Here is a 24,209-nt window from a genome sequence, read left to right as displayed (position 1 = left end):
TTTAAGTCCTGGAGATTTGTATTTACATATAGCATCCAATACATTCCTGGGAGAATTTGCTTTTTCTTTTTTTTTCCCCCAAAAACAAAACAGGAGGCAATCAATATGACAGTTGGATAGCCTAATGAACCTCATGCTTCTTTGGGGGCCTCATCCGGGATTTCAGAGTGAACTGTATCCAAAGGCTGCCAGTGGCAACTCATGAGAGAGTCATAGAGTTCCTCACTTTTCACCATAAACTCCTTGTTTAGTTCCTCAATGTTCAAATGAAGATTTGGATCTGTGGAAACCAATAATGCATATTAAAAAAAAAAGCTTTAAAAAAAAAAAAAAGCTTTATAGGACACATATTAGCAACGGCTTACAATTAGTATTTTGAAACAACATTAGCAGGAACATACTGCAGCTTTTCATGTTAGAATCTTTAAATTGTGTTTCCTTTCAATAATACTTGAAAATAGAAATTAAAGCTGGAAAAGCAGTGCTACAGACTCAACGAGCATCTCCGTGGTGGAAGAGATGGAGGAGATGAATGGACAGTATTTGGAAATGGACTCAATTTGGGGCAAAAGAGACAGTGAGGTTCAAAGACTAGCCCTGAGTTTCTGGTAGAAGCACCAGGGTGGATGCAGCACCAGTGAGCCCATACCAAATCCATAGGATGGGGCTTTGAAACCATAAACATGCTGCTTCATTTTCTTAGTTAACAGATTGATGTAAGTGATGCAAACTGTACACAGCAACTAATTTAGAAACAGAAGGGGGCCTGGCCTTTCTTCTCTAAAACCTAGAATCCTATGATGAGGTGCTGCTAGGTTATCCTGAAAGCCTCAGACCTATATACTTATTCCAAGTTGTCGGGTTTCCAAGATTTTTAATACCATCCTTTGTTCTCGCTCTTCATACCAAATATAACTGAAGAAGCCCTTTCTGTGTTCCTTTGTATTGTTTGCAAGCTCATTCAGGACCGTAATGTTTTACTTCCTAATACTCACATGGGATCATGCTATTCACTTGTATTTGTGTGCCAGTTATGAGCTAAATGTTTGTGTACCCCCTCTCCCCAAATTCATATGTTGAAACATTTACTTCCAATTTGATGGTATTTGGAAATGGGGCCTTTGGGAGAGAATTAGGGTGGTATGTGCTCATGAAGACTGGGCCCTAGTTTGATGGGATTAGTGTTCTTATAAAAAAGGACTCCAGTGCTGGCATGCTCTCTCTCCTCCCCACCAGGTGAGGAAATAATGAGAAGATGCCCATCTGCAAGCCAGGAAGAGAGCTCTCACTGGGCACTGAATCAGATGGCATTGAGATCTTGGCATTCTCAGTATCTAGAACTATGAGAAAAAAAAGTTGTTATTCAAGCCACCCAGCCTGCGGCATTTTGTTATAGCAGCCTGAGCTGACTAATGTCCTTCTGTACTGACCCTAGAACCAAGATCATCACAGAGGCCTAATGTGTCTCATCACATGAGCTACTTCCTACTTTCTTCACTGGAAGCATTCATGACCGTGTTGTCTGACTCTTACTCGTCAGAGCTTCCCATCCCTTTTGAACTACCTTTCTTTTGAGAGCTTCTGGTCATAAAATTAGAGGGTTTTTTTTTTCCCCCTGAACTTTCTAAATTTTTTTTAAATTATTTCTTTTGAGAAAGAAAGAGAGCACTCAAGCAGGGGAGGAGCAGAGGGAGAGAAGCAGACTCCCCGCTGAGCACAGAGACCCACAAAGGGCTTGATCTTCTGACCCTGAGATCAGGACCCTAGAGCTGAAATTGAGAGTCCAACGCTTTACTGACTGAGCCACCCAGGTACCCTGTGAAATCCTCTTTTTTAAGGACCCTGGGGCATGACCTTCCCTTCACTGTTATGAGTAGTCATTTGCTAAAAGGCTCCTGACTCTGCAGGTTCCTGGTTGCAACAAAGGTGTATCAGGGCCACAGTGCTTATGAGCACTGTCTGTCCTGTAATCTGTGGCCTAGAAAACAGACAATGTAGTCAGCTTTGAACCCTAGATTAATGATCTAGGCCCTTCCAGTGATGTTGGCCCTAGTGGTAAAGAAGCCTACAAAAGACAAACTAATTACATCTTCCCTAAACCTGGAGGCCTTCGAGACCAGGCTGTCAAATACAGTAGCCACATGTGATGTGGCCATGTGAAATGAGGCCTTGAAATGAGGCCAATCCTAATGGAGATGTGAGGTCAATATACACCACATTTTGAAAACTTGGTATTACATTTTAAAAAATCTGTCATTTTTATATTCATTACATGTTTAAATGTAACCTAATATACCCAAAATATTTGAAGTACTGTAATTTCTTCTCTTTATGTTATTTCAATATATTTTTTATTGAAGTTCGATTTGCCAACATATAACACCCAGCGCTCATCCCGTCAAGTGCCCCCTCAGTCCCCGTCACCCAGTCACCCCCACCCACCTCCCTACCACTCCCAGTTCGTTTCCCAGAGTTAGGAGTCTTTCATGTTCTGTCTCCCTTTCTGATATTTCCCACTCATTTTCTCTCCTTTCCCCTATAATCCCTTTCACTATTTTTTTTTTTAATTTGCCTACTAGAAAATTTAAAACCGTCTATGTGGGTGGATTTGTATTTCATGTCATTTCCCCTGGACAGAGCTGCTGCAGCTCTATGAAGAGCTTACATTAACCACTGAAGAGGCTATTACCTGCCAGATGCTGTCAAAAACTTAAAGGCACTTTAGAGGTATTGTCCTCACACTTTCTACGAAGAGGTTGGTTTTAACATTCCATTTTTCATATGGGGATGCTGACTCCCTGGAGATGAATTTGTCTGGAATGACAGAGCTTATAAGTGAAATGTGAACCCTGGCAACCTGCATTCAGAAAGCACACCTATCGTAGGTTTTGCTTTTATTTCTATAACAGTCTCCAGGACTGATGAAACCCGGGAGATTTGACTCATGCTTTCACCAGAATGAAATCCCCCTGAGAACTCAAAATAGGCACCTCCTCTTATTCATCTATCAAACATATTTCAATAAAATTAGAACTGCCCCATAGCATTTACAGGTTTCTTTTAAACATTGGTTTCATTTGAATATTGAGCACCTGCTAACTTGTTGACTTTGTATTAGTCACTGCGACTACAAAAATGGTGTTCCCACCTTTGATGAAGCACAAGGCAGTGGGTGGTTTGGTCTGGTGGGGGTGCCCTAGGAGTGGGGGAAATGACAGATGGCCCTGTGAGGATGCAGGCATAGGATCAGAAATAGGCAAGGGTATTACCTCTGCCTGTCTCTTCTACTTCTCTTTCTCATAACGAAAGTAAAAACAAGCCAGATGTTTCCTTCCCTTCCTCGAAGACAATAGTCAGAAACAGTCCTGCTCTGGGCAGATGCACCGTTTTTCTTTCAGAATAGATCTAGAACTATGGTGGGTCAGGGACTTTGCCTGACACCACAGATGGAGCCTGTGTGGTCACCCAGGGACCAATGATCCTAAGGGAAGCTAGGAAGCCAAGGCCACAGTGATCACCTCCTACTTCTCCCCTTAACAATCAAAATTAAAGCAGAATTAATCCCAAAGTTTACATTTATGGATGAAGCAGATCTTAAAAACAACATATTGTCTTCTTAGTGTTTGGAAACATCCCATTTTCTAGTCCTTCAGAGAGACCCAAACAGGGATGCCTGGGTGGCTCAGTGGTTGAGACCAGGGTATGATCCCCAGGGTTCTGGGATCAAGTCCCACATCAGGCCCCCCCACAGGGAGCCTGCCTTTCTCTCTGCCTCTCATGAATAAATAAAATCTTAAGAAAAAGGGAGAGAGAGGTGGCTTAGCTCAAACTTTCCACAGAAGCAATTTCCCAAAACCAGACTAACAGCTGAAGAGAACGGCTTACACAACCTACGTAGGAATTTTCAGGTAGACTCACAGCTTCTAGCCAGTTGGGTAATGAGTAACTTGGAAAAGGTTATTTTGTTTTCAACCATGGCAACATAGAGTTTGTTACCTTCAAGTGGGTCTTCATCTTGTTTCTCTGCCAGAGCTGTGCTTTCCTATGTGAAGAAATCAGGATGTTTAGAAAAAAACTTTACCTAAATGTTTACTATCAACACATACTTTTAAAGAAAACATTAGCTGTCCACATGATAAAGGACTATCATTATGAGATAGCTGAATGAAGTCAACCGAAGAAAATAAAGGAGGAACACGCCTGACGAAGGCCTCCAGCCTCTCTGAAGCTTCTGGGAGCTGGCATCCCAGGGCCCCAACCAGGACTAGACATAGGGACCCTGGCATCCAGACTCCATGTACTAAATGCCCAACTCCCTACCTGGAGCTCTGCCCTTCTTTCCAGATGGCAATCTGCAAACTCTCCATGAGCACATTGTTCCTGTAGTCTTCTAGTCATACCCCCACCCCACGGCTCAGCTAAAGACCAGGACAGAGGCTTAAGTAGATGCTCTACAGAAAAGTAAAGCAGTTGATCAGAGAAGTGAATTCCTTTTTTAAAAGATTTTATTTATAAGAAACAGAGAGAGACATAGAGGGAGAAGCAGGCTTCCTGCAGAGAACCCACAGTAGGACTTGATCCCAGGACCTTGGGATCATGATCTGAGCCAAAGGCAGATGCTCAACCATTGAGCCACCTAGGTGCCCCAGAGAAGTGAATTCCAGAAGCACTCCCTAAATCTTGGTTAGTTAATCCAGACCCCATTGGCTCTCCTGGGACAGTATAAGTTTCTATGACTCCTCTCCATAGAGTTCCCCTGTTGGGAACTATCTTTGTTAAGGATGTACAGCTGTTCTAAGGAACAAACCCACCCAGAAAGAGCCTCCCAGTAGCTCCAGGTACAAATTAACTCAATTAAGCCTCCCTTGCTAGGAAGGATGAGATTATATTGAAAGCCAAAGACCCCCTAGCTCTTCTATAAATCTATCTGAAAGTATGCCTCCCTTTCACTCGGAAATAGATCTTAGTTTGGGACATAAATTATATGGTTACCATAAACGTAATCTCACCATTGGCATATTTTTCCTGCTTAGAAATGGCTAAGAGAGCCAGAATCTGTGCATGAATGAGGCCTTACATTGTCCAAAAAACTTCACATTCATCCTTTTTGACATGTGTTCTAGTAAATGTAGATCCTACATTACCAGGGGGTAGGGGTAGATGCTCTCTGGAGAGCATGGTCTCTAATGCAGCAGGCACCTGGGCAATGCCTGTCGTCCTTGAAGAAGGGAACAGCAAGTAACGGGTTTCATCAGCACATCTGTCCCAAACTCCACTAACAGAGGGAGCCCAAAGACCTGAAAATCATTTTGAAGATGTCCACTTCCTCTGATCTTAAGACACAATGTCAAAATGCAGAGGGTTCTCGGGAGGCTGAGCTCTTGGAAAAGAGCTAAGAACACAGGTGTGCTGTGTGGGGAGAAACGGGCGATAAACTGTGACATCTGGCAGAGGTCACGCTTCCTTGGGCAAGACTAAAGCAAGGGCATGTGAGCGAAAGACGCCCACCGCACGGCCTTGCCATCTGGAATTCTGCTGACCAGTTTCCTAACCAGAACTCCTCCCAGGAAAGCAGGCAGGTGGCACAAGTGTGCTAACCACAGCCACCGAAGAGAATATATTTATAATTCCTGAAATTGCATGTTATGGTAATAATTTGCCTGGAGAGTGGGATAAAAATTCCAGAAGGTGGCAACAAAAATGGGGAGAAGAGAGTGGAAAGGAGGGACAAGGAGAGAAAAAGCCGTTTCCTTTTACAGTGTGATTTATGTTTGTTTTTTGTTGATTCTTACTGTCTTTTATTTCTTTGTCAAGTGTTAATTTCATTTTCTCACAAGTGGGCAGAAATCAGGAAATACTTTCATTTGTGAAGTCTGAGAATATACTCAAACCTAGACTTCTCTAAAGATAAAGGTAACCACCAGAAGACACACAGTCCACCTCCCAAAAGATCACAAAAGGGAAGGAGAGGGGCACCTGGGTGGCTCAGGTCATGATCCCGGGGTCCTGGGATGGAGTCCCACATCGGGTTCCCGGCAGGGAGCCTGCTTCTCCCTCTGCCTCTCTCATGAATAAATAAAACCTTAAAAAAAAAAAAAAAAAGGGAGGGGGGTAAGTGGTGGAAGAAAAAAAGGTCTAAAACTCAGACAATGCAGCAAAAGTTTTTTTTTTTTTTTAAATGATGCAATATCAAACATCTGCTAAAAGGGTAAAACCTGATTTGGGTTTTAAAAGAAAAAGCCAAGAAATCTAACACGATATTTTATGTAGAAAAAGGCACAACTAAGACTTGAGAAACTGAAAATGAAAGTTTAGGCAACAACAAATGCAAGTTTTGAAAACTGAGATTTTGGGCTCCTGGGTAGCTCAGTTGGTCAAGCATCGGTCTTCAGCTCAGGTCATGATCCTGGGGTCCTGGGATGGAGCTCCCTGCTCAGTGGAGAGTCTGCTTCTCCCTCTCTCTGCTGCTCCCCCTGCCTCTTCCCCTCTACTTGTGTGCTATCTCAAATAAATAAAGTCATTTAAAAAAAGAAGAAAGAGAAAGAAAAGCTGAGCGTTTAAATATTAAATCTAACTCTGGGTTTAAGGCACAGGCCATCCCACAAGGAGGACATTACCAAACAAATTGGAGAGAAAACACTTTGCCTAAATGTAGATATTTACGTAGTATGGAAATTAGCAGTCAGAAAAAAGCAGCACAACCAACAGAAAAATAAGGTGGATGAAGGACATCAATGTGGTCACAGAACACAGATATAGAGAAACAGTTTAAAAGGTATCTGCCCTCAAAATTGCCTTCCTCACTGGTCACAGTAGTTGATCGCACACAGAAACCTAGAGAGGCGAGCACACCCACAGCAGCCATGAAAAGTGTAAACCCAAGCAAGCTTTTGGTGAGTAATTTGCTGTCTGAAATTTTAAGTGTTCATATCCTTTAATCCAGATCTTTCACTTCCAGAATTATTTTACGATTTACTTATTTGGGAGGGAGAGAGAATGGTCAAGCTGACTCCCCGCTGAGCCCAGAGCCCAAATCGGAGTTCGATCCCAGGACCCAAAGATCAGGACTTGAGCTGAAATCAAGAGTCAGAGGCTTAACCGACTAAGCCACACAGGTGCTTCTCCAAGAAATTTATTCTTAGCCAAAAAAAAAAAAACAAACAAACAAAAAAAAAAAACCAAAAAAAACACTCAAATACTTGGAGGTAGGTAAAAGTTTGTTAAAGCACTGAGAACATTTAAAATGTTGGTTGATAAGGGATGAGCACATCCAAATGGGCAACTTTTAAAGAAAGCTCTTTATTAAAAGGGAGAACTTAAGGGGGGGGGGGCGTGGGAATCTTCTAATGTAACCTATAAGCAGAAGCACAGAGTAGACCAGCATGTACTACTCAGTCCATTCTTGCTCAAGCCCTCCCCCAACTCCCTACACAGAAATAAGGCCCAATCATGCTGATTTAAGCAACACTAGAAGGGAAAAAATCTAAAGGATGCAGCTGCACTAGTACAGGGCTTTCTTCTATGTGGGGAGGAGATGGGGAAGAGGTAAGGGAAAAGGAGAAGGATGAGGGAAGCTTTGCCTCATATTCTAGAACCTCTGTATGATTTCAGGAATAGCTTTCTCTAGTAATCAAAATATCAGAGTAGCTTTTAAAAGTGTGTTAAGGTTTTCTGCTATGGCAAAACAAAACACAACTACCTCTAGTCCTATTTTCAGAATACAATCGATTGAATGATCATCTAAAATTTAGTAGCAAGAACTCAGGCACAGACTTACATCAGCCTTGGATTCTGTTTTTGGAAGATAGTCAGGACTTAAGTTGTTTGCAAAATCAGCTGCTACTCTCTGGTATAAAAATGGGGGAACCAAAGCCCTGGCTGCGGGGATTTGAGTGAGAGCATCTGGAGGTGTGATGGTGGGGGAAAAAGCAGCTTCCCCGTTGGGCACATGGATGATCCAGGATTCATTTTGGGGAGGGATACCTTAGGTATGACCAGAGATTGAGCTGGGCATCCAGAGGTCTCCCGCACAGAGAGGTGGCGTCCACTTCCATCTGCTGCACAGCCACAGCTGTAGACAGAAAGGGAGTAGCTGCAGTGCTGTTGCTCAAACCAGGTGCCGGAGGGGTAACCCTGGCAAGGCCGGAACACTGGCTTCCCCCTAATAGTGGAGGGGAGACAGCAGGCATGACGTCACCAACCAAGGCAGAATCATTCACAACCCCAGGACTCTTCTTTCCAAGGAGGCTCAAGTAAGGATGGGTTTCTGCGATCGCTGTTTAAGAGCACCTACTTCCAAAGCAATAGTTTGTAAACTGCCAAAAATCGCGTAAGAAACAGAGCATGAGTGTCACTAAACTCTCACTCTGAAATAACAACAAAAAAGAACTAGAGCACAGTTGGCCTCCATTTTCATTCAGAGTAGGAAAAAAAAACAGCTTACCTTTGCCAGTGCCAGTAATAATTATTTTGTGGAGCTATGCAAAAACCTGTAAATCTCTCCTGCCCCGCCATTTCACTACTTCTCTTGACAGAGAGACCAGGTACCCACAGTTTTTATTCCTGTCTCAGTAATTCCAGCTAAGGGGGCCAACCCCCTCTCACCCCAGCAAATACCCTTCACAGCTGCCCCAGAACAGAGAAGGGTAATCACACTTAGTGGCAACACCTGCTAGGCAATGACTGGCTTGACTCTCATTACGATGGGGCTAAGGTGTGGGTGGCTAACAGGGGTCACCTGGGGGGACTTCTGCAAAGTGATGAACTGGATTTAAGCTTGCTAGGCCCCCCCTCCCCCAACTGCTGGCACGGGGAGAACAGCCAAAAAGCCAGTGAGGGGACAGAGAGGAGTGTACTTGAAGGACTGACTGGAGTTGCAGCCCACCCCCTATGGTAACTGAGTCACTCGTAATAACTAAAACCTTAAGACAAAACCACAAATTGGTGTTTCCCTCCTCAGTTATCTTCCAACTATTGGAACTAGCTATCAGTGGGCCTTTTTTTTTTTTTAATAGTGTCTGCAGGTTGAAATTATTATCCTGCCCAACTGGTGGAAAGAGTTGTAGAAGGAAAACACATGCGCGCACACACACCTGCCTCACCTACCCCCTTAAGGCCCGTACAGGAAAACATTTTAAAGAAACATTTCCGTAGTTCAGTATTTTTAAAAACACAAGAAGGCATGCCTTCCCAAATTTCAATGTGCATATGAATCACTTGGGCGCGTTGTTTAAAATGTAGGTCCTGATTCAATAGATTTGGATTCTAGACCTGGCTCAGGCTCTACCTAAGTAGCAAGCCTCACAAAGTGTCAAATGTAAGAAGGTAACTTTGGAATCCAAATAGGGGCCCTTTGGGTCTGGCCATTTTCCTGCAGCTTATCCGTGTCTGAGGCAGTCTATATTTACCTGCAATGTAAAAAACAGTAATCAGGAAATCAAATCATTCATTCCCCCATTATTTACCGATCGCCTACTTACACAAAGCAGGGGGATAGAGTGGAGCCTCTACTCCAGATTTCCCCATTCTTCCTGGGAGATGTTATTGATGAGCAGCTGTGGAACACATTGCTAGGCGGCCACCCACTATTGTGTCTTTTTCTTCCTCAATAACACGAAACCCTGATTTTATTCGGAGGCAGAGATAGGCCTCGCTAAAAGACATTTCCTAGCTCTCCCGGGTACATGAGTCCAGCTGGCCAAAATCTGGCCAGTAAGATGGAAACAGAACTGTTATAACGGGGGGCACCTGGGTGGTCCAGCTCAGGTCATGATCTCTGGGTCCTGGGATGGAGCCCCACAGTGGGCTCCCTGCTCAGTTGGGAGTCTGCTTCTCCTTCTCCCCCTACTTGTGCTTTCTGTCAAATAAATAAAACCTTAAAAAAAAAAAAAACCTATTATAAAGGGATTCAGTAAAGCTGTGTGGGCCAAGGGAGTTGGTTTGGCTGGAAGGAGGCTTATTCCTATTGTCCTCCACCCTTTCCCCGGGGCATAGTGCTGAGATGATAGATATGATGGCTGGAGCCCAACCTCAGCATTATTTTGGCCTGTGACATCACGGAGGAAGTCCTGCACAAGAATGTAGGATCTGAAAGAGAAAACGGGTCTGGGTCCCTGATGCCTGTAGATTCCTTGTACCAGCACTACACGGGCTACCTCCAGATTTCTCTTAAGAGATAAATGTCTTGTTTAAGCCACAGCTGTTTTAGGTTACTGTATGAAGTTAAACACAATTCCTAACTACTATAGCAGCTTAGCCATCAAATAAAACATACAATAATTTTTTTTGTTCCTTCTTGTTCCTTCTCTCATTTTAGAGCTGTACTTTTATAAGAGGAAAAATCAGAATTTTTGCTTTGAATGGGTGAGAGGTAAAGTTGTGGTCAGAAAGTAGAAGCTAAATGTTAATATAAGGTGGTAAGGAGGTTGAGGAAGGGAGAAGTCAATGTTGCATGTGGAAATCACCCAGCGTGATGGCAGGAGCTGGGTACAGAGGGCCATGAGCAAAACTTCAAAGAAGATGGACCTTCAGGGCTTTGTTGATGATGGTGACAAGGAAGGGTTCACAAATATTGTTTTGCTCTCTAAAAGCTCCAAATGCCAACTTCTGATGTTTCGCCTGCATTATCCCCATGAAGCAGGTGAAGCAAATTTATACCAGGGCCAACAACTGGCCAGTGTCCAGGGGAAGTAGCTCACTCTCAGCTTCCCTTAGCTCTATGTGCAAAGGAGACCAAAGTACTCTGGGGATGTGCACATGCACCTCTGTAGCCCTTAAAGTTAAGACTTGCTACCTGCCAGTGAGAAAAAAGGGTAATAGCAGGAATATTAGACTCTCATATTTCTAACACAGCTGACTTTTCTATGCTATATTCTGCTTTGAGCCCAGCATATCCACCTGACCAACTGCTGCCCCTCTGCTCCCCCCCCAAAAAAAAACTGGTTGTTGTTTTCTTTAGCAAACCAAACAAAGCCAGGCACTCAATAAACATTTGTTGAATGAATGAATAAATCAATGCGTGGCTCAAGTGTAAAAAGCTTTTCAATCAATAATTTAAAAAGCAAAACAAAAAGTCCTGTTTTGCTTGAGCGTTAATGAACTCTTAACAGTTGGTGGTTTCTTGGCAACTGCAGTTTTCACAAGAATGAGATTAAATGGCTTTTTTTTTTTTTTTTTGCATCCTGTGTTTGGAAAGAGAATAGGTTTGCAGGAAGTATGCTCAGTTTGGATCCAGTTGAACAAGTATGTAATTTTGCATTGTTTTCCCTTAGACAGTGAAAAACTGCTTTGTCCTTCTTTGTGAAAGTTTGTGCCCAAGGAAATGTAGAAAAGCAGCAGCGCTAGGGTCTGACGGGGGGTGGGGTGGGGGGCTGTTACTTAGCTGTGTGGTTTTGAGTTATTTTTCTAGACTCATTTCACATTCATAACCTCATACTGCATTAGTACATTTTAATTGTAGCGGCACCAATCCTTTTGAAAATGGAGTGAACTTTTATCAATGCTCTCCTCCAAAAATGTACATACACAACTTTACGTAGAATTTCAGGGTATTTAAAGCCGCCAGGACTTAGCCATAAACTCTCTCGGATTGGGATCACCTGGATAAATAAATGCTCTTTACGGTTTTTCCCAGCTAATGGGTTCCAGTCATTTCTGACAGTTAAAAAAAAAAATGACTACACCACTTTGAGTTATGTCCATGTTGTTTACACTACGGTTTTCATTCTAGAACCAGCCATATTCTAAAAGATTCCTAGTTGGAAAAAAAAAAGACTTTTTCCAGCCATAGTGTTCTTCTTTAAGATGCGACAAATACGTAAGCAAGAAAAACTGATAACCTGGTAATATATAGTAAATACCCCGTTACAGGGCTAGGTTAAAGGTAACTTCAAAAAAACCTACTGAATGAGTAGTAATTCCTATCATAGGATAGCTGAGATCTCCCTAGGCTAAAGAGCACCAGGGGCTTTTCCACAGACAGAACACAGGAAAGATCTTGAAACATAGGTTCATTCAAAGATTTTTTTTTTTCTCTTTTTGGATGAGAGACTATTACTTTTGCTTTTAAATAAACAGATCCGGGGCCCCCTGGGTGGCTCAGTGGTTGTGCATCTGCCTTGGGCTCAGGGCGTGACCCCGGGGTCCTGGGATCGAGTCCTGCATCGAGCTCCCTGCAGGGAGCCTGCTTCTCCCTCTGCTTGTGTCTCTGCCTCTCTCTGTGTGTCTCTCATGAATATATAAATAAAATCTTAAAAAAAAAAAAAAAGAGGGGATCCCTGGGTGGCTCAGCAGTTGAACGTCTGCCTTGGGCTCAGGGTGTGACCCCGGGGTCTCGGGGAGTCCTGCATCGAGCTCCCTGCAGGGAGCCTGCTTCTCCCTCTGCCCGTGTCTCTGCCTCTCTCTCTCCTGATTAAATAAATAAAATCCTACAAAAAAGGGGCGGGGGGTGAAGGCGCTGTCAGCTCAGCGCTCCACCGGGGTTGACGAAGCGGCGCCGACGAGCCGCGCCCCTCCCACGTGGGAACCCCGCTGCCGTAGCACCTGCGAGATGCTGACGCTCCCGGAGGTGCTCCGTCAGGCGTGTGCAAAGCCGTCCCGTCTAACAGACCTCTGCATCTCCATACCCTGCGGGGAGCTCTCAAACGTCAATTAAGGCAACTTCTGTTTTCACGATCTCGGGGCTGGGGGTGAGAGTCCCTCCGGCACGTTCACCGAGGCGGCGTGCTCGAGCGGCCCCTCCTTGCACCCTTCGGGTCAGGCGCCCTCGAGCGGCCCCTCCTTGCACCCTTCGGGTCAGGCGCCCCGGCCCCCCCTCCGGGTGGTGGGGCGACGCCGGCCGCAGGGACCGCACAGTCCGCGCAGCCAGACCAGCTGGAAGGGAGGTGCGCAGGGCGGGCCCCCGACTTCGCGCGCTGCTCTAGAAGCCGCGGACGCCGAAGGCCGCCCCCTCTGTGCCTTACTGGGAGGGAGCCTCCTCTGTGCTTCGGGCGCAAAAAGGAGACCTTCCTTTTCCCGAATTTCCTAACCTTCCTAATTCCCGTCCCGGGTCCCGCAACCCACATCTGCAGGCGCCTCCCGGGGTAAAGCACCACGCCGCCAGAGACCCCGCCCACTCCGGGCAGGCCCCGCCCCTTATGACGTCACGGGAATGAGGGGCTTCCGCAGAGGCTGCCCCGCCCTGCTCCCCTGAGACCCGCCCAGCTGGCGGCCTGCTTGCTCCCAACTTTTGTCTCCTCGCCTTGAGAACGTCCTCATGCGGCGTCCTTCTTTATTCCCGTCTTGGAAGCTCCGCGCGATCTTCGAGCGCTGAAACAGTTTCCACGGAGGCAGGCGCCCCAAGGGCAGCCCTGAGCTCGTGACGTCAAGTTGAGCGCCGGCGCAGGAAGGACCCCCACGTGCGCTGGCGTCCGCTTTCGTCATTCCGTGTCGGCGGAGCGGGGCTCGCGGAAGGGGCACGTGCACCGCTGAATGGAGCTGGTAGCCGGTTGCTACGAGCAGGTCCTTTTTGGGTTCGCTATTCGCCGGGAGCCGGACGCGGGCGGCGAGCACCGGGAGGTAAGAGGGGGAGCGCGGAGGGACCGCGGGAGGAGGTGCGCGGGTGGGTCCGGGCGGGTTCCCACGCGGCGGAGGTGGGCACGGCGTCGCACTAATCAAAACACTTTGATCTCTTAGGGCTTCATTGATGAATCGAACCCACTCGTGTAATTTAGGTTTTTTTTTTTTTTAACGTAGAGTGCGCATTTCATAAGACGAGGTCGTGTCTGTTGGGTTTCACAGACTTTCTGAGCGCGGTCCAGGAAGGAAGGTGGCGTTCCTGGGTTCAGGGTTTAACGCCTGTGAGTTGACAGCCAGATTCACGTGTTCAGGGTTTAATGAGAGAACAGTTTGCTCTTTTATTGAGTTTTGTCTTGGGATTTTTCAAGATAGTAGAGCTGAGTCTGGATGAATCTCTCATTGGTTTAAAAAAAAAAAAAGTGTCCCAATTTATTCAGTAGTTTCGGACCCTTCCCCCCCGGGGGGGGCATTCGTTGGTAAAGGGGGTGCGAAGAAGCCAGAGGAATGGATCCGCGCTGGAGAGCTCGCTAGCGTGAGGAGAGCAGGGGGGACAGATGCATGGAGAAAATGGCAACAAAATACAATTATCTTTACCAGCTGTGTGAGCAGAAATGTTAAGTAAAATTGCCATTAGTGAAACAGGTAGTTAGGACCTGTCCAGGACTAGAAATAAGGTCTAATTTTTAGCCTAGTCATGTTTGTTTCCTCTAAGAAAAAATAGGCTTCTCACCTTTTTTATTTTTATTTTTTCAGTATTTATGTACGAAGTCAAAGTGTCAGTCTTGAATTAATCAGAAAACTGGGGATTCCTGGGTGGCGCAGAGGTTTAGTGCCTGCCTTTGGCCCAGGGCGCGATCCTGGAGACCCGGGATCGAATCCCACGTCGGGCTCCCGGTGCATGGAGCCTGCTTCTCCCTTTGCCTATGTCTCTGCCTCTCTCTCTCTCTCTGTGTGACTATCATAAATAAATAAAAATTTAAAAAATAAAAATAAAAAAAGTCAGAAAACTGGAAGTATATAATTTCACTGATTACTTTTGTTAATTTCGTTCTCTACCTGGTCATTAATCTGCTTCTGGCAGGAAGGTGACATCTCTTGAACGTCTAAAGATGGTGCTATTGATTGCGTTTTCTTTGTAATGAAGTTGCTGTGTTATCCCGGACACCTAGTCGTCCTCACAGCAGTAGCCCGAGGCGGGTACAGCTGACTCTGTCTTACAGGTGAGAGCCTGAAGTTGAGATAGGTTAGGTGATCTGCTACGGGCCACAAAGGAGATGATCGGGAGACCTGGGACTCCGGTCCCCAGGTGTGTGTGAAGTGTGAAGCCCTGACACTCTCCACTACTGCTGCTAAACCTAGACAGATAACAGCTCAGATAATCAGCATTCCTTCTGTAATATGCACAAAGGTTTGGGGTTTTCTTGTTTGTTTTTATGGTGATAGCTGCCCTCAGGAATATTGTAGAGCTCCCTTGGTCCTGGTTGCTGGAAGCAATGTCTGTTGCTGTAGGTATTTAGAAATTAATTTGCTGTAACACATCTTAAGTGTGTTCAGAGAGGTCTGATTTTTTTTTTTTTCCCTTCTTCTTTGGTTTGTTTGGCTAATACTTCCTAATGCATCTTCTTCCATTTGAAGTGTGTGTATGTGTTTTCAGCTGCCAGTCACTCTTGGCGCTCATCCAGTCTCATTTATTCAATCCAAAAGTTGCATCTCCATAAGCATAGAGTTCTTGAGACTTCGTCATGGGTCATTCTGTGGGGCTTATATTGGTACTGATGGAAGGAAGCATAATCTTTATCCTGTTTATTTTTCTTTGTAAGACTTGTCATTATACTCCTCTGTATGTGGCATCGTATTTGTTTACTGTCTGTCTTTCCTCCAGGGATGGCAGTTCTGTTATAATTAGGACATCGTTTACTGCTATATATCAACCGTCTAAAATAGTGTCAGGCACATAGTATTCATTTAGTATTTGAGTAAATTCAAATCAAAATCTGAACATTTGAATGAATGAATGGTATCCAAGCCTCAATGTAAATAAATATATTAAGCAGTTAAGGGTTTGGCTAGGACCTTAAAGTAGCCCTGTCTCCATAATTGTTTTGGAGTCAGGATACCCAGCATTGCCTTCCCATTTCCTTGCTGCCTGCCGTATTTCTCAGGTTCTTTGTTTTTCTTAATCTACTATCATTGCATACTTTTCTTCTCCTTTTGTAAGTATCTACTGGTCGTTTTCATGGATCGTGGAACCACTTAGGTGTTTCGAGTAACATCCGTTTGCATTAAGCTGCAGACATTTTTGTAGGGAGCAAAAAGGTACTTGGTGTGTGCAGTAGGAGTCTTGATTTACAAAGGAATTCAGAACTATGATATGATTGTGACATTGATTGTGTGTTTTACTCTTCAGCAAAAATGGACTGCTGTGGCTGACTTCACTCACCATGCCCACACTGCCTCCTTGTCAGCAGTGGCTGTAAATAGTCGTTTTGTGGTCACTGGGAGCAAAGATGAAACAATTCACATATATGACATGAAAAAGAAGATAGACCATGGGGCTTTAGTGCATCACAATGGTAAGAATATTAGATCCTATAAGATAATGTTGAGGCATTATTACTTTACAATTTGACTTTATTTGAATGATTGATTAGGTGTCTAGGATGTAGCATGGTCTGTGCTAGGAAATACAGAAATGAAAAAAAATGTGGGTTTTTTGTTTTGTTTTATTTTGTTTTTGTTTTTATCCTTAAGTTCTTCACAGTCCATATTGGGGGAGAGAAGGAACGCACTTAACTCACTCTGGGGGGGAGTGAGAGGAATCAGCTTTTCAATGAAAACTTCCCCCAAATGACATCTGATTGAATTGCCTTAAAAGTACCAGTTAGCCTGGCAGGAGAAGGGCATTCTGGGCAGAGCAGGAAGCAGAGGAGCACAGGAGCACGGTAGCAGCCTCATGTTGATAGCTGACTTGGTTGAGGGAGTACCACGTGCCTAGCAGTGTGCCAAGAAGCTACTGTTACAGCTTCAGATTAAAGAGGAGAAAACTGAGATTCAAAGATGTTAACTTGACTTTGCCAATAGTCACAAAATAATAGAACTAGAACTCAAACCTAGGTCTAGAGCCCATGTTTTTAACCGTTGTGTGCAAGTGAATATGTATGATGAGAAGGTGGAGGTTGGGGTGACTGGAGAAGTAGATGGGCCAGGTCCTGGGTGGCCCTTGAGAAGAGGAGGTTAGGGATTGAATAGGAGGGAGGGAGGGGCCCTGCGGGCTTGACGACGTGCTGGCACCCAGGATGTGAGAGAGATGCTGAGCAAGAGCAAGCAGAAGACTGATGAGAGTCTTCTCTGTTGAAGCTGGAGGCTATGAATCGAGTAACATCCGTTTGCATTAAGCTCAGACATTTTTGTAGGGAGCAGAAAAGTACTTGGTGTGTGTGGTAGGAGGCTTGATTTACAAAGGAATTCAGGATTTTGGGTGAAAGAGATTGTTGGGCTACAGAAGGTGGGCGGGGTGGGGGGGCGTCTATGAATGGTCTATAGATCTCTGAAACGAAAAAGCAGGTAAACTGTGAGTGAAGGGGGGCCTGGTAGGGTTGGTGAGAGATGAGGTTGTGGGCAGGGATGAGGTTCGTAAGAGTTCACGGGTTGTGATGTGCAAGCAGCTCTAGGTGGTAACTATGTCCCAGAGTGTACGCATCAGGGACTGAACCAGAGAGGGAGGTGAGGCCACTGGAGTTGAGGAGGTCCGGGGTTGGTAATGCTCGCGTCATGCCCGGGTTTTCCTCGGCGCTGGTGAAGTTGTCCAGGGTAGTGGTAGGATCAACTAGTAGGCCGAATAGGTGTGTTTTTTTCAATATTGAACTTCATGCTGTTTTTACTGTATTTCCCCAGGGACAAAGAATGGAGGCTTAACACGTGTTCCAGGAAAGGGGCAATGGAAAGGAAGAACTGAAAATCGTAGCCCCAGTTAGACGTGCCCTTAGCTTGGGGACACTCCGTCATGTTGGCTTCCTGTAATTAAAGCCAGATGAGACTGCCATGCATTGGTTCTAGCAGTGAATTTGGAGTAGTCAGTGTCTGTCTTAGGTCCTTAGCTACTTTGACAAGCGTTTCCCTTTTCAACAGAAGCAAGGCTTTGATTGAATTCAACATGCGTTCTTTTTCCATTCTGTCTCATCCAGTCCCAGTTCACACAAGAAAGTCTTCTCTCCCCCTTGGTGTGGAAGAAATAGTTAGACCTGGTCTGCCTGAAGCCACTGGCAAGGTGTTCCACAGTTGGAAAAGGACTGACTGAGAAGGAGCTAGGATGGGGATGAAGTACAGTTCCTATTTTTCTTTATTCCTTGTGGAGCTCTTGCCTGTTTGTTTTTGTAAAAGAAATTTATTCACCTAAGACTTTAAGGTATATATTTCAGTAATATTAAGACGTTAGATGTTTTACTTTTACCACAGTGTAGCCTTCAAACCAGAAATGGAGTTTGCATTCAAAATGAACATTAAGTCTGCCTGTCTTGGTTTTTCCACAGGCACAATAACTTGCCTGAAATTCTACGGCAACAGGCACTTAATCAGTGGGGCAGAAGATGGACTCATTTGTGTGTGGGATGCAAAGAAGTGGGAGTGCCTGAAGTCGATTAAAGCTCACAAGTGAGTCAGGCCCCTTCCCCACTGGTGGTCTCTAGGTGCTAGTGAAATTGGGGTCTAACTGTTGGTTTCCTTTTAGAGGACACGTGACCTTCCTTTCTATTCACCCGTCTGGCAAGTTGGCCCTATCTGTGGGTACAGATAAGACGTTAAGGTGAGTCGTTAATGCCGAGAGCATCTTTTCCGAGTTGTGGTCTTTGTTCTCCAAGGACAACAGGAAGCTACCATCGGTATATTTTAGTATAATAGATTCGTTTTCTGTCTTGTCTCATTGCCATCAGCTACGGAAAGGTATTGAACCTTTTCACAACGGTAGAGAAAAAAATGACAGGCTCTGTGTTCACTCGTACATAGTATATCCCTATAGTAAGCTGTGAAGAGGAGGGTGGTCCTAAAAACAAATGTTTTAGGAGGCAAAATCTTTTGAAAATACATTAAACATTTTAAATATATTAGAGAGTATGGGAATGGATGAGTTACTCCTGCTTGATAGTAAATATTTCCAGTGTTGCTGTAAGAAACATGTTCTAATTAGCTTCCTCTGTAGTCAGTTGTTTGAGTAAGTCTTCATTATGCTTACCTTTACGCCCAGTGTAAGTGATCCGTAAGTGAGCTTCTTATTTTGCAGAACATGGAATCTTGTGGAAGGAAGATCAGCATTCATAAAAAATATAAAACAGAGTGAGTACTTTTATTTGGAATGTTTTTTATAACTTCATGGAATATGAGTGTATGTACATCCACATACACTTTTATTTCCCTAATAAAATAGGAGGTGGTTACCTCCTGGGGCAATAATTTAGGTTACTTTCCTTTCCCATTTTATTTATTTTTCTATCTGTCTTAAAGATTTTTATTTATTTGAGAGAGAGAGTCTGTACACGCAGCAGGGAGAGGGAGAAGCAGACTCAGGGGAGCCTGATGTGGGACTCGATCCCAGGAGCTGAGCCGAAAGCAGATGCTTAACCGACTGAGCCACCCAGGTGCTCCCCTTTCCTTTCCCATTTTAGATGGGAATTCTCGTCATAACTGTCACCTACCAGGTCTATGACTTAATGATTCTTTGAATCCAGTTCATTTTCTAAAACTTAACTTGTAAAATATGTACCGAAGTTTGTTGTGAAGGGATAGTGGATGTGAAAATGCACAGTGCGATCATTTACTCTTTTTATAATTACTCTGATCATTTCTTTTTCTTGTTTATGAACTAAAAAAGCTTAGTGTTTTTAACTTACAGATGCTCACATAGTTGAATGGTCCCCAAGAGGAGAGAGATACATAGTTGTCATCCTGAATAAAATAAATGTCTATCAGCTAGACACTGCATCTGTTAGTGGCACCATCACAAATGAAAAGAGAATATCTTCTGTTACATTTCTTTCAGTAAGTGACCAGAAATCAGTGGTGGGATCTTAGTGTATATGGTGATGGTTGGACTTGTTGATGACATTCTGGATATTCTTTTTCCCTCTTCTAGGAGTCTGTCCTTGCAGTGGCTGGAGATGAAGAAGTTGTAAGGTTTTTTGACTGTGATTCACTAACGTGTGTCTGTGAATTTAAAGCTCATGAAAACAGGTATTTTCTTTGCCAGTCTCTATGTGCATCTATGTGTAGTTTTCATTGTGTTAATGTAGGCAGTATTTTCATAAAACAGTGTCCATGTTTTCTCATGAACAACTGCAGAGATAGACATTTCTACATAAATATTTTTGGGGAGAGGATGGTGGAATTGTCTTCTTGGCCTTAAGTTGTACAAAAGTGGGGATATTGGTATCAGGGCTAGTGATTTGCACAAGATATTTTTCCAGTAATATTATTAATCTTGGGGCTTGAAATCAACCATATTTGAAGAGGAACAAAAAAATTAAACAATGTTGAGCTTTGCCAGGACCTCTCTTTTACTTATTCCCATCGCCCACTTCTTCTCCCTTTGTACAGTATTGGTTTTTTCCTACAGGAGAGATAGGAGACAGTATTGACTTCTGTTTTGTGCCAGTCTTTCTTACCTGTTACTGCTTGCTGTATTTCTAGGGGATAGACACTGATTCTCACAGTAAACAGTTATAAGTGACTTGGCCAAGATTACTGTTGGGTGATGGAACTGTGATCCAAACCCAGATCTATCTGCCTCTTTTTTTCCTACTATTTTGGAAAAGGTGATAATGAACAGTTGTACTTTAATGTGCTTCATTTGCATGTTCTTCAGTATCTTAAATTTAGTCCTAGTTTTTATTTTCTAAATAAGTTTTTAAGAACTGTCTTTGTAAGTACTTTGAATACTACAGTCCGTGTACAGGCCCTGGTTTTTCCCTGTATTGGGAAGTGTTCATTCAAGGGCATTTCAAATGTACTAATAACAATAGAACGCTTAAGATAACACTTAAATCCGATCTTTAAAAAAAAAAATAGCACTTAAGATATTTGGCCATTCATTCACATTGATTTAACAGGTATTCATGAGCATCCATTAAGAACTGCACTAAGTATTTAATTATGAACAAAAAAGACAAGAGCTTGCTTTTGTGGCTCTTATAGAGGAGCTAAAGATGATAAAAGAGTAAGCAGATAATTCTAACTGGAAAGAAATAGAAAAATGTGCCTTAAGAATACCAGCAGTAACTTAGTATGACCGGGGAAGGGAAGGGGTAGGACTCTACAGATGAAAAGGGACCTGTTTCTAGAGAGAGGAGAGAACTGCAGGCACAGTGGGACAGAGGAAGGAAAGAGCTGGGTGTATTTTAGGAATGGATAATGGAGCTTTGTGACTAGATCAGAGTGAGCCAAACAGTGCATGGCTTTGTAGAGTTTAGATTTTATATAAGAGCTTTGGGGAGTTTAGATTTTATATTAAGAACCTTATAGATTTTGTTTTGTTTATTTCTTACTATGGAAGAACTTAAAGGCAGACAGACTAGTTTAAGGAAACAATCCCCATAGACCCTACCACTTAGCATCAGCAGTTGTCAGTTTATGGCCAGACTTGCTATATATATAATCTCTAGCCCCTTCCTCCTCTCTTGTGTTATTTTTTAAAAGATCTGAGTTTTGTAGGATTTTAAGCCTGGGAGTAACATGACTGATTCATAATTTTAAAATATTGTTAGCAAAAATGGAAGCAGAGAGACCAGTGGTCTACTCGGTAATCCAGAAGAATAACAGTAGTGGCTTAGACAAGGGGTGATGGCCCTGGACGTGAGAGAAATGGATGTGTAGGAGGAAGCCATGGTTTATCTGTTGCCTTGCTTGTCTCTTCATCCTGAGCTTGGGAGTCTCTTCACGTGAGGGACTTAAGTATCTATTTCCTTTATGATAACCTGATTATAGTTATCATAATCTTCTTTTCAACTTTTTCTTAAGATATTGTTAACAGTCCATTTTATCTTGGGATTTGGTCCCTGAAAAGGACTCATTGACTCATAGGATGTGAAGCATAGTCAGATTTTATCACTGTCCCTTGCACAGTTTGGAAGCACTTGGAATTGAAAAATTGAGAGACTGTGTACATAGACTCTTTATGACAATATCATACTATGTGGGAGAAAGGATCTTTTATGGTGTTAATATTTCTATCCTAGGGTAAAAGACATATTCAGCTTTGAAGATCCAGAGCATCACATTATTGTTACAGCATCCAGTGATGGTTTCATCAAAATGTGGAAACTTAAGCAGGATAAGGTCAGTGTCTTAGTACCATATACTACTTTAATGCAAGTGTTATTATCAGTACTGCTTGAGTTCAGGGAGGTGGACTATTTTTCAAGGCAAAAGTCTTTAAAATCTCTTCCATGCATGCTTGATATTCATAGTTTTAAAGTTAGGGTTCCAGGAGCTATCTTGGGGTTGGTATTGGTGAGTCTGAGCTGGCAAGGTGCCAGACCTCCTTTTTCAGAGAAGTGCTACTTCCATTTGTATAATGATGTTCTCTGTAAGATTTTGTTAAATAAAAATAAGGCCGTTATTAAAAATTTGAAAATTACTGATTGATAATGGAACCAACTTAAATTCTCTTCAGTAGCCTTGCTCTCACAGACCCTCTTCATTTATTATTCTTAATTCTCTTATAAACACATTCTGTAAATGTGGTGTGTTAAGTGGTTGCAGGGTTTTGTGTTAAACCTAGAAATAAATAAAAGACATGGTCCTTTTCTTAATGAATTTACAGTTTTTGAATATTCAGAAACATGCTCTGTGAGGGCATGAGGGACATAGTCAAACCAAAAATGAATCCGGATAGATTTCTTCTAAATAGCATATTTTTTTTCTGAAGAAAAATACTATAACTTTTAAATTAAAAACCTTCCAACCGGCTGGCTCAGTTGAAAGAATATATATGGCTCCTGATCTTGGGGTTGTTAAGTGTGAGCCTCATGTTGGGTTTAGAGATTATTTCAAAAAATAAAATGTTAAATAAGTTAACTTGATTATGGAAAAAGAAAAATCATTTAAAATTCCCCTATATTATCATGAATTTTTATTTCTTCTGTTTTAGACAGTTCCCCCATCTTTACTCTGTGAAGTAAAAACTAATGCCAGGCTGACATGTCTTGGAGTATGGCTAGACAGAGTGACAGACACACCGGAAAGCCTCCCTTCAGCTGCAGAGCCTTCTCCTGGTAAGTGAAAGGGATGATTTTTAAAAAAAATTGTAGCTCTTGAATTGTTGAAGTGGAGGAGATTCAGATAATCTTATTTTCTTGCCAACCTGTGTTTATTTCAAGAGGGGAAAAGCAGTCTTTAAATGCACTGTTTCTTGTGTTTTAGTAAGTAAAGAGCAGTCCAAAATCAACAAAAGGGAAGCTGGCGATGTAGTACAGGAAGAAGAAAGGCAGTCCAAATCTAATGCAAAGAAATGTGGTTTAACTGGTGACAGTAATAAGCCAACAAAAGGAAATACCGTGGTGTCAACAAAGAAGAGGAAAATGGTAGAAATGTTGGAAAAAAAGAAGAGAAAAAAGAAGAAAACATAAATGATAGTGTGAATCTCACATTTCTCCTATGAGAAAAATTTCTTAGATGGAATCATTGGTTTCAAATGTGTCCGTCCCCCCACCCCTCCCGTGTAAACGCTAGAAATTTCTTCTTTTGAAGAAAATGTACAGCTTAAAAAAAAAAAAACTTTTAAGTGTTTATTATTTTTTTTTTAACAATGGTAAAACTATTTTTGGTAGACAGCATTTTATGAATTATAGACCATGGTGATAAATATACTATGTTAATGTGTAATATATAATTTTTGTTGTTGTGTAAAGCAAATAAAGATCTTTCTCAAAATGCTTTGGTTTAAAACATACACAGTTTTGAACACATTCTTTACCAAAGATGGGTTAGAGTGGTTTTTTAGGTTTTTCTCCTAAATGGGGGAAGAATGATAAAGCTGCCTTATTCTATGGCTATGGTTCTAGTAATTTCAGTGCAGATTTTATTCATTCTGGTAACAAAGGTATAAAAAGATTTTCATACCAGGAGACGTATTAAGACAAACTTAAAAATCACAGACACATAAAATATGTGTGTGTAAAGCCATATGCTTAAACTCGGGGCTGTGTGCATACCAAAGTCATTAGTGAGGGATCCCTGGGTGGCGCAGCGGTTTGGTGCCTGCCTTTGGCCCAGGGCACGATCCTGGAGACCCGGGATTGAATCCCACGTCGGGCTCCCGTGCATGGAGCCTGCTTCTCCCTCGCCTATGTCTCTGCCTCTCTCTCTCTCTCTCTCTCTCTCTGTGACTATCATTAAAAAAAAAAAAAAAATCAAAGTCATTAGTGATTGCCAAGCCTCATTAAACTACTCTGCTTCCAGGTTGTGGACAACAAGATAATTGAAGGGTCAGAAAATGACATTTCTAGGGTTTTTTTTCATCTGTTTCTGGCCAACAACAACAAAAAATCACATAGTTAATCTAACAAAGATAGTCTTAAATTCTGCCTGTTGATTATAATCTTGTCATCAGTTATTTTTCCCCTCAGTAGATTCCTGAGTGTTTTGAAAAGACACACTATTAGAGGACT

At 42.9% G+C, this 24,209-nt stretch overlaps 2 protein-coding genes across 3 annotated transcripts; one reads left to right on the top strand and one right to left on the bottom strand.

Annotated features, from left to right (window-relative positions):
* C12H6orf52 (chromosome 12 C6orf52 homolog) lies at positions 1 to 13,419 on the bottom strand. The gene is made up of 5 exons (XM_025999226.2): positions 13,139 to 13,419; positions 12,541 to 12,636; positions 7,984 to 8,071; positions 3,997 to 4,042; positions 1 to 280 (listed from the first exon to the last, which is right to left on the bottom strand). The coding sequence occupies exons 1-5, from the start codon at positions 13,417 to 13,419 to the stop codon at positions 132 to 134; spliced, it is 660 nt and encodes a 219-aa protein (XP_025855011.2). The 3' UTR covers positions 1 to 131.
* Positions 12,677 to 23,491, top strand: PAK1IP1 (PAK1 interacting protein 1). Of its 2 annotated transcripts, XM_025999375.2 has the most exons (11): positions 13,442 to 13,554; positions 14,636 to 14,774; positions 15,962 to 16,127; positions 18,084 to 18,204; positions 18,281 to 18,355; positions 18,830 to 18,882; positions 19,439 to 19,584; positions 19,679 to 19,776; positions 21,777 to 21,876; positions 22,691 to 22,814; positions 22,963 to 23,491. In XM_025999375.2, exons 3-11 carry the CDS (start codon positions 16,085 to 16,087, stop codon positions 23,166 to 23,168), a joined length of 966 nt encoding a protein of 321 aa, XP_025855160.1. In that variant the 5' UTR covers positions 13,442 to 13,554; positions 14,636 to 14,774; positions 15,962 to 16,084; the 3' UTR covers positions 23,169 to 23,491. The 2 variants fall into 2 exon arrangements, with proteins under 2 accessions (XP_025855159.1, XP_025855160.1); XM_025999374.2 differs by lacking the exon at positions 14,636 to 14,774 and having other exon boundaries at positions 12,677 to 13,554.
* Positions 23,492 to 24,209: the final 718 nt, after the last annotated feature.

This window comes from Vulpes vulpes, chromosome 12 (genome assembly GCF_048418805.1).
Source record: "Vulpes vulpes isolate BD-2025 chromosome 12, VulVul3, whole genome shotgun sequence".
NCBI lineage: Eukaryota > Metazoa > Chordata > Mammalia > Carnivora > Canidae > Vulpes > Vulpes vulpes.
Note: the sequence above shows the minus strand (reverse complement) of the source record. Positions and strands in the feature narration are given on the sequence as shown.

Bases quoted from the DNA above. Each gene is read 5' to 3' on its own strand.
- PAK1IP1 (XM_025999374.2), top strand. From the start codon at position 13,468: ATGGAGCTGGTAGCCGGTTGCTACGAGCAGGTCCTTTTTGGGTTCGCT. The intron at 18,356-18,829 runs GTGAGTCGTTAA...CTTATTTTGCAG, and splicing joins GGTACAGATAAGACGTTAAG to AACATGGAATCTTGTGGAAG. The intron at 19,777-21,776 runs GTATTTTCTTTG...TTTCTATCCTAG, and splicing joins TTTAAAGCTCATGAAAACAG to GGTAAAAGACATATTCAGCT.
- C12H6orf52 (XM_025999226.2), bottom strand. From the start codon at position 13,419: ATGACGAAAGCGGACGCCAGCGCACGTGGGGGTCCTTCCTGCGCCGGC. The intron at 4,043-7,983 runs GTATCCCTCCCC...TTCTTCACATAG, and splicing joins AATCTCTGGTCATACCTAAG to GAAAGCACAGCTCTGGCAGA. The intron at 281-3,996 runs GTAACAAACTCT...TGGTTTCCACAG, and splicing joins AGATGAAGACCCACTTGAAG to ATCCAAATCTTCATTTGAAC.